We start from the raw sequence: 8,856 nt of genomic DNA on the forward strand, positions 1-8,856 counted from the left end.
ATTTAGTGGATGTAGATGTATCCAGTTTCCTTAAACATGCCCCAGTTTTCTAATTTTTCACTATCCTAAGGGGTGTTATGGTTGTCTTTGTGAGTAAAATGTCTCCCTCACCCCCAAACTTTTAACAACATTTCTCCAGAATGGATTCACAGGGTGTGACTGTTTTAATTCACAAAGCACTGCCACACAGAGCTGTTGGAGCACCAGTAGGCACCATGGAGTCTCTAATAAATGACCCATATTGATCTCTTGTTTTGTGATTTGTCTTGGTTTGTTCGCTCTTAGAGCTTTGATTTATGGCTCCAAGGAGCGATTTTGGAAAATCATTTAACCATCAGCTGAGACAATCTGACTATTGCACTTATAAGGTCAAAGTGGAAAAGACCTGAGTCAGAGGGATTTCAGGCGTCAAAGCCCCGGATAGCCCAGCCGCTGCTACTCTTTCCAGGAGAATATCCTAGATTCTGGGCACAGTGACTGCAGGGAGGGAACATGGAGAAGCTGTCACTGTGTTTCCTGATCATCATTAGCCTCCCTAATGCTTTTTCCCAGACAGGTAGGCACTGCTTCAGGTGGGCGCTGGGCTCTTGTATCAGGGCTACCTATGCAAAGCCAAGTTAGGGAAAATAGTCAGAGTGGGGGAGGGGTTGTGTTCTGGGAAAGAGGGCAGTCTGTGGTTTCTAAATCCAATCTCTCTATACATAGTGAGAGACCTAACAAGGTTAGAAAAGAGACAACAGGCCCCAAACGGAGTCACTTGTGTTAAGCCCCATGTCAGCAAACCAAGACCTAATACCTAACCTAATTGCAGCTTCAGCCTCTCCCCAAAATGTGACCTTTCACCAGTCAATATGAAATTACTTGGTTAAGACTAGAGGTAACCCACCTGATAAGACTCTTTCCTTCCCCCATAGAAAGGTGACCTTGCCTGAAATAATCTACTCTTCATTAGAAACTTCCTCTTCCTACCCCTTTCATTGGGTACAGCTCTTTGAAATTCCTTTCTGTCTGCTAGATGGCTGGCTGCCTGCTTCATGAATCATTGAATTAAAGCCAATTAGATCTTTAAATGTACTCAGTTGAATCTGACTTAATTTAGCAGATTTGGTGTCAGCGATGGAATCCACAGAGCCCTTCCAAGATCTTCTAAAACAAGAAACACGGGCATTGTACCCTCAGACCTTTTGGAGTTCTGTCCTTTTCAGAAGGGCCCTGGGTAAGTTGCTCTATGTTCTGAGCTCTGCTCTCTTTGCATCAAGCTCCTGATCTAATTGGCTTGCCAGTCAGTTCCCTATTTGATTGGAAACAGCCCTTGGTTCTGTCCCCAGATTCCATGTTGGTAATGACCGATGGCTCAGTCTGGAGTTCTCTGTTGTGTGGAACCCCAGTCTGCAGTCCCTGTTCTTGGGGGTCTGCTGATTCAGTCCTTTCCCCAACCCCCAAATTCCATATTGGGAACTGCTGGCTGTTACTAGCTGAAAAACTGGACTGGGTTTCAGATCATACTGGGTCCAACTTAAGCTAGACTGGGTATAGTAAATAAAGGTTATTGCTAATGGGATTCATAGAAGTAAAAAAAAAAACAAACCCACAAAATTGGTGAGCATGGCTAAGGCACTTAAAAGCTGTTAGAGTGCTCACCACATAACTAAACTCCCGTGTTAGGATAAGTTGGTCATGGGACAGTTTATATTGACACTAGATTACCTGACAACCTCAAGAAAATTTCCATGCTAGAAGGTACACTGTAAAACACCACACAATCCCCAACCCAGTGGCACATCCCTCTTAGATATTAGTTTGCCTCTGAGAGACCCAAAGTCTTAACTAAAAAAAAAAAAAAAAAAAAAAGCGAATCCTTGAATTCAAAAGAGTTGAGCACGCTGCCTTCCAGCACACGTGCTTACTTTATGTCTATGAACTATACTGCTAAAAGATATAAATACCTACAAAAATGGCTAAACCTTACTAAAAACAATCTAGAATTACAGTGGCCATTATGGGGAATGTTCCAATTAGATATGATTATTTAAGAAGTGCACCTGAAAGTAAGGGTTCCCAAATCAAACAAATAGAATAAGATACCAGTTTTAATCAGCATGCAGAAGTCTCCAAAAGGCTTCAAAATTCCAAACTAGCTTCATTGAAAAATGCATTGCAAAAGGCTAATGAAAAAGATACAAGAAGTACCTAATACAAAAGTCTGATGTGATTCCTACTATTCCTCTTTAGCTCCTTTAATTGAGTCTCAGAGTCTACTGATCCTCTGTCTGAATTGTCTTTACATTACTGTAAACCAAAGTGGCCTTACAGACCCCATGTCTACCTTCAGTGGAGGGCCCCATATGGGCCCCTCCCAGAGTTGATGAGACTCTGAGGGATTTTTCTGGTAAACTGCTGTGTTATTCCCTTAAACATCCAAAGGGAAACTAAATTAAAATTAATTAAAAACTTTGCCAAATTCTGATAGATACCGGAGCTTGCAGAGGGGATCTTGGGAAAACTGGCAGAAGCCAGCAAAAGGTAAAAATTCTTATCGGAGCCAGCTCTCCTGGATCTCTGTGGAGAGGGGAATAAAATATCTTTTGCAGCCTCTTTGGGGGACACCTCTTGGACACATCCAAGAGGTGTTCAATATTGCCAGAAATAAAACTATGTACCTGGGAGGGAAGGAGAGCAAACAGAAGATAATATGGCTAGATGGGAGGATTAGCCCCTTGGTATTTTTTAGGCTGCAACCCAATTCTTTGAGGAATTAAGAACAATTGCCCTTATCTTCTCTAGAAACAGTTAAAAGCCCACCTGTTCTTTTTACCAATCCTGAAACTTCCCATATTTATCTCAAATAAATATTGTAAAAATTCTGGCTTTAAGAAGCAAAGTTCTTCTCAGAGGAACTTGCATTCCTTCCCTGTACCTTTGAGGTGTAAATGTCCTACCTGGTCTTCTCCAGGAATTATTTTCTAGGCCAATCTCTTTAAACTACAAACTCCAGGGAGGTAATTCTTATTAGGGGGAAAACAAAAGAGGAAGAGGTCATTTAAAACTTAGGTGAATGAAAAATCTTTTAAGTGTCTTCTCAAATAACATTATATTATATATTATAATATAATATATTATATATTATATAATATATATTATAATGTACAATAATCTTTTAAGTGTCTTCTCAAATAACATTATATTATATATAATAATAATAACAAATATTATTAAAAAGTTTTAGCCATCTGAGCAGGTAACCTTAACTTATTCTATCTACCATAACAACTTAAATCCAGCTTTTTTATAACTAGTGAGCTGTGTATTATTGTACCTGTATAGTGGCAGTAATATTAAAATGAAAGCTATAAAATCTCTGTTTGCCTCTGTCACTTATGTGTGTCTCTCTATATATTTGTGTTGTAGATGTATGGTATTTTTCTACCTATGGATAATATTGCCAAAAATTAATCTGTAAAAGAGCACTATTTAATTGGCTTAAATAAAATTAGGCACTTAAATAAAGTGTTTCTAAAATTTTCAGTAATATAATAGAAACTGACCCAAATGCTTTTCAAGTTCACACAATCTGGAAAAATATTGAATATTAATGATAATTTGAGCTTGTTGGTTTAATTAAAATGTCTACAGAGTTATATCTTTAGAGTTACCAACATTAAAAATAATGCAAACATACAACTTTTATTCTACCTGGGTTTACTAGTCAAATAAGTTCATGTCATCTCTGTTTCAAAATTTGTCAGCAAGAGAAGTAACTTGGTATGATGAAATTTTCATGAGTAAACAAACTGTTGAGAACAAGTGAATTAAATAGATGTAAGTGGGAAAAAAGTTTTTAGGTGAACTTTTAAAATAGTTTTCCCACAAAAAATTTTTTAAAAATAAAAAAATTTAAAAATACCAAAAAAAATTTTTTTAAGAAAAATAAAATCATTTCCCCAAATCTTTTTGGTAAACTAACACCTTAAAGTTTTGCTAGGTTAAACTAAATTATGGACAGTCATTAAATATTTAGATCATTTCCAAATAAGATAAAATACTGAAACATTAATTACTGAACATAGGTTTATCCACTTTTGGCTTCCTTTTACAGAGGAGCTAAATATGTTTGGTTCTATTAAACATGTTTTGTGCCACACTGAGAAATTTACTATGAAAAAGCAGATATTTCTAAAAACAATAAAAAGTATTTATACATTTGCCAAGCCACAAAATGCTAAAGTAAAAGACAGTTCACAACTATTTACTTCTTTATTTCACTAAATCTTAAATTTTCTAAGGGTTAAAAACAGAAATAATGAGATGAATATCTCCATATGAAAAGAAAATAAGATGTGTGTTTTCAGTAAAAGAAGGTATGAGGAATGAAAAAGCATTTTGTTGAATGAAAATAAAGTAATTTTGTCCTAAAGAGAGACTGCTTATTTCAGAATGGGAGAGGGAAAAAACACAGGACAAAATATGAATGTAAAGAAGAAAGTTGTAGAAGGTTTGTGGAAAAGGAATCTTTGGTAAGGGGTTTTATGCATGGTCAAGACTGGCTAAAATGGAAATGAATTTAATTGAGTGAATAAATTTTAATATTAAAAGGAAGCAGGCATAAAATTAGAATCTGCTTTTCTCTCTGTGAAAACAATAAAGTTTTATTGAACTATTTGTGTGCTCTTGATAAGAGATTGTAAAAGTTTTGTAAAAGTTTTTTTTCTTACCTCAAGTAATTTGCCTAGAAAGCAAAGATTTTGTGTCTTGTCAAAATAACTTCCTGTGCTATCTTTTTTTTGCAGAGCACAGGTTCCAGACGCGCAGGCTCAGCTGCCTAGGCGCTCCGCGGCATGTGGGATCTTCCCAGACCGGGGCACGAACCCATGCCCCCTGCATCGGCAGGCGGACTCTCAACCACTGCACCACCAGGGAAGCCCTCCTGTGCTCTCCTTATCGTGTCTTTTGATTAGTTAAGAAAGCTGAGTCTTCTCTATTAAAAGAGCTACATTTTCCTTTACAACTATTTAACTTTCTGTATTTGCCTTTGAAGTCTTTAATTGTCATTATGGTTAAATGTATAACTAAGTATTGTTTTGCAATGACCTATGATCCTATTTGACAAGGACTTTACAATCTTTTAATATTTTTGACAAACTTCCTGCAAATCAAATTCTAAATGAAGTCATTTTGACCTCAAAGTAACTTTGAGATATTCCAGAGGACCCCTGGAAAATCTCAAAACACTTGTTCTCTCCCCTTATAAAAAGGAGATGTTAAACAAATTAGGCTTATTTGATATATTAAATTATATTGGAAGCATTGTCAAAGAAGAAGTAATACTAAGCCTTCTTTATGTTGTATTTGCATATACTATAAATTTTATAAAATTTTGAGAATTCCTAGAAATCTGACATATCCTGGTGTAATGATTATCAGTCATAATTCCAGTCTTATCTTAAAACATTGTATGTCACAGAAATAACCCAATTTCCTTGTCAGTTCCATTATAATGAGCTCTCAACAGATCTTTTTTTTTTTTTTTTTTTGCGGTACGCGGGTCTCTCACTGTTGTGGCCTCTCCTGTTGCGGAGCACAGGCTCCAGACGCGCAGGCCCAGCGGCCATGGCTCACGGGCCCAGCCACTCCGCGGCATGTGGGATCTTCCCGGACCGGGGCATGAACCTGTGTCCCCTGCATCGCCAGGCCGACTCTCAACTACTGCGCCACCAGGGAAGCCCTCAACAGATCTTTAACAATGGGCATTTTAAAGTTTTTTGTCATTTACAGACAGTTATTTTATTTTTTATATATATATATATATTTTTTGAGGTACGCGGGCCTCTCCCTGCTGTGGCCTCTCCCGTTGTGGAGTACAGGCTCTGGACGCGCAGGCCCAGCGGCCATGGCTCACAGGTCCAGCCTCTCTGCAGCATGTGGGATCCTCCTGGACCGGGGCACGAACCCGCGTCCCCTGCATCGGCAGGCAGACTCCCAACCACTGCGCCACCAGGGAAGCCCCCAGACAGTTATTTTTTTACTCAGATGCTTTTGCAAAAGTGTTTCTGCAAGTGTGCTTCGTCCTCAAAAAGATTTTTGGAAAGGACTTTGACAAGTGCAGGTTTCTTGTAGCTTTAACATCATAAAACTAAGTTGAGTAAAAATTTACAGAGCTAATGGAAAAACTGGATTCAAGCAAACAAATGTTAATTACACGGGATGGAAGGAATTAAGGAAGATGATTATAATTGTTTTGTTTGAAATATTGCAGTTTTCTTAATATTTTTTTCTCCAGATTTCAGGAAACCTTTTTTTCTTAAGCTATCTATGACTTAAAGCAATTTGGCCAAGTATACCTTTGTAAACAAAGATGAAACATTTACTTTTTCTCTCTACCTGATTTCTCCCAAATTTGAAAATTCTTAAATATTCTTTTCATGGCATCATAGTTAGTTATTTACATAAATTCAATAAGAATCTGTTCTCCTTGTAACAGTATACAATTGGAAACACTGGTTATACTACTGAGGCTTTGACAGAAATGTCATATTTGAGGGAGATGTGCATAGACTTGGATATGACCAGACACTTTTAAGGAACTAAGGTTGACTTTCTGGAGTCAGTAAAGCCCCTTGGAAAAATTGGCTTGGTACTTTACTTACAAGGTTCCAATGGAGCAGTCTTCCAAAGAGCTTATATGGTCAATCACTATTCTTGCTGCATTTATGTAAATAATCAGGCCAAGTTTAATGCAAATAAATTAGTTTCACTGTGGTTATCTTTGATTTTTAAAAATGGGGTGATTTTAGAGAGAAAAGTTATGTGTGCACCTTTGTAGATATTAAAATCTAATCCTGTTGATTGTCCTTGAGGTTTTGTTATATATCTGCAAATTGGACTGGGTGCTGAATTCTTCTATTTTCCTTAAGAATTTGGCTATGAATCTGCAAATGAATGTTTCAATTTTCTCCCATCCTGACTTGGAATCACTAAGAACAAAGACTGCCCTTGAATCTCTTTGGAAGGGACCCATGGTCCTCCTCACTACCCAAATGGCAGCCAAAATCCAGGGACTTGAACCTTAGGTACACATCTCACAGTCAAAGAAGACTCCATTTGGCTTCTGGTCCTGCACACCAGCTGGAGATACCTCAGGTTGATCAAAAGGGGGGAATCGTTTAAAAAAAGAGACAACTGACCTAAAATGGAGTCACTTGTGTCAAGTCCCATGTTAGCAAGTCAAGATGCAATACCTAACCTAATTGCAGTTTCACCTCTCCCAGGAATGTGACTTTTAAGCTGTCAGTGTGGAATTACCTGGCCTCTCTAATGAGGTAATTCACCCGATAAGACCCCTTTCTTTCCCTAGAGGAAGGTGACCTTGCCTGAAATAATCCACTCTTTTCTAGGAACTTCCTCTTCCCACCCTCTTCTGTCTATAAAAGTCTTTCATTTTGTACAGCTCTTCAAAGTTCCTTTCTATCTGCTAGACGGGATGCTGCCCATTTCATGAGTCATTGAATAACGACAATTAGATCTTAAATTTACTCAGTTGAGTTTTGTTTTTTAGAAAAACTCTGCAGCTGACATTTCCCCTCTCTGTTTTTTTACGCTACAGATATGCACACAAAGGTCTTTGTGTTCCCCAAAGAGTCGGATAATTCCGTTGTGACGCTGACTGCACAGCTAACAAAGCCACTTAAGGCCTTGACTGTGTGCCTGCATGTCTATACCGATCTGACCCACGACTATAGCCTCTTCTCTTATGCCACAAGTTAACAATATAATGAGATCCTCCTCTTCAAGGGAAAGACTGTTGTATACAGTGTATCCGTGAGTGGAGCTGATGTCTTTTTCAAGCCTCCTGAGAGTTCTGCACCAATGCACTTCTGTGTGACCTGGGAGTCTACCTCAGGCATTACAGAGCTCTGGGTGGATGGGAAGCCCATGGTGAGGAGGAGTATGAAGAGGGAATACTCTTTGGGGACAGAGGCAAGCATCGTCCTGGGGCAGGAGCAGGATGCATTTGCTGGGGGCTTTGATAAAAACCAGCCTCTGGTGGGAGACATTGGAGATGTGAACATGTGGGACTATGTGTTATCACCAGAAGAGATTAGCACTGTCTATGCTGGTGGGACCTTCAGTCCTAATGTCCTGGACTGGTGGGCACTGAAGTATAAAACACATGGTGAGGGACTTCCCTGGTGGCGCAGTGGTTAAGTATCCACCTGCCAGTGCAGGGGACATGGGTTCGAGCCCTGGTCCGGGAAGATCCCACATGCTGCGGAGCAACTCAGCCCGTGAGCCACAACTACTGAGCCCATGTGCCACAACTACTGAGCCCGCGTGCCAAAACTACTGAAGCCCACGTGCCTAAAGCCTGTGCTCCTCAACAAGAGAAGCCACCACAGTGAGAAGCCCGTGCACCGCAACGAAGAGTAGCCCTTTCTCGCCACTAGAGAAAGCCCATGCGCAGCAACAAAGACCAAATGCAGCCAAAGCAAACCAACAAATAAATAAATAAATTTATAAAAAATAAAAAAATAAAACACATGGTGAGGTGTTCATCAAACGACAGCTATGGCCCTGAGGCCCTTTTGTGAATCCTGAAGTTGCCTTTTGGGGATTACACCTTACATTTCCCTTGTCTCTGGCTCTGATGTTTTACTGCCCTACACACTGGGCTCTTGTGCCCTGGGAGGAGTGTATTTCCCCCTCCTTTCACCACTCTTTTTCCATGGGACAGTGCCAATCAGAGGGTCTTATACATTTCTCCACATTAGAATTACCAGTTCACACCCCAAGCCAATTAAATCTGATTTTGGGGGCGTGGGACCCAAGCATCAATGTTTTTTAAAGCTCTCCAAGTAATTC

At 39.3% G+C, this 8,856-nt stretch overlaps 1 protein-coding gene across 1 annotated transcript; it reads left to right on the forward strand.

Moving 5' to 3' along the window:
• Nucleotides 1-492: 492 nt before the first annotated feature.
• On the forward strand, nucleotides 493-8,572 carry CRP (C-reactive protein). Its single transcript, XM_029226845.1, is given in 3 exon segments — nucleotides 493-556; nucleotides 7,601-8,167; nucleotides 8,535-8,572. Coding segments are annotated over 3 exon segments (669 nt in total).
• The last annotated feature ends 284 nt before the right edge of the window (nucleotides 8,573-8,856 follow it).

This window comes from Monodon monoceros, unplaced genomic scaffold (genome assembly GCF_005190385.1).
Source record: "Monodon monoceros isolate NGI ecotype Baffin Bay Population unplaced genomic scaffold, NGI_Narwhal_1 Super_Scaffold_18, whole genome shotgun sequence".
Taxonomy (NCBI): Eukaryota; Metazoa; Chordata; class Mammalia; order Artiodactyla; family Monodontidae; genus Monodon; species Monodon monoceros.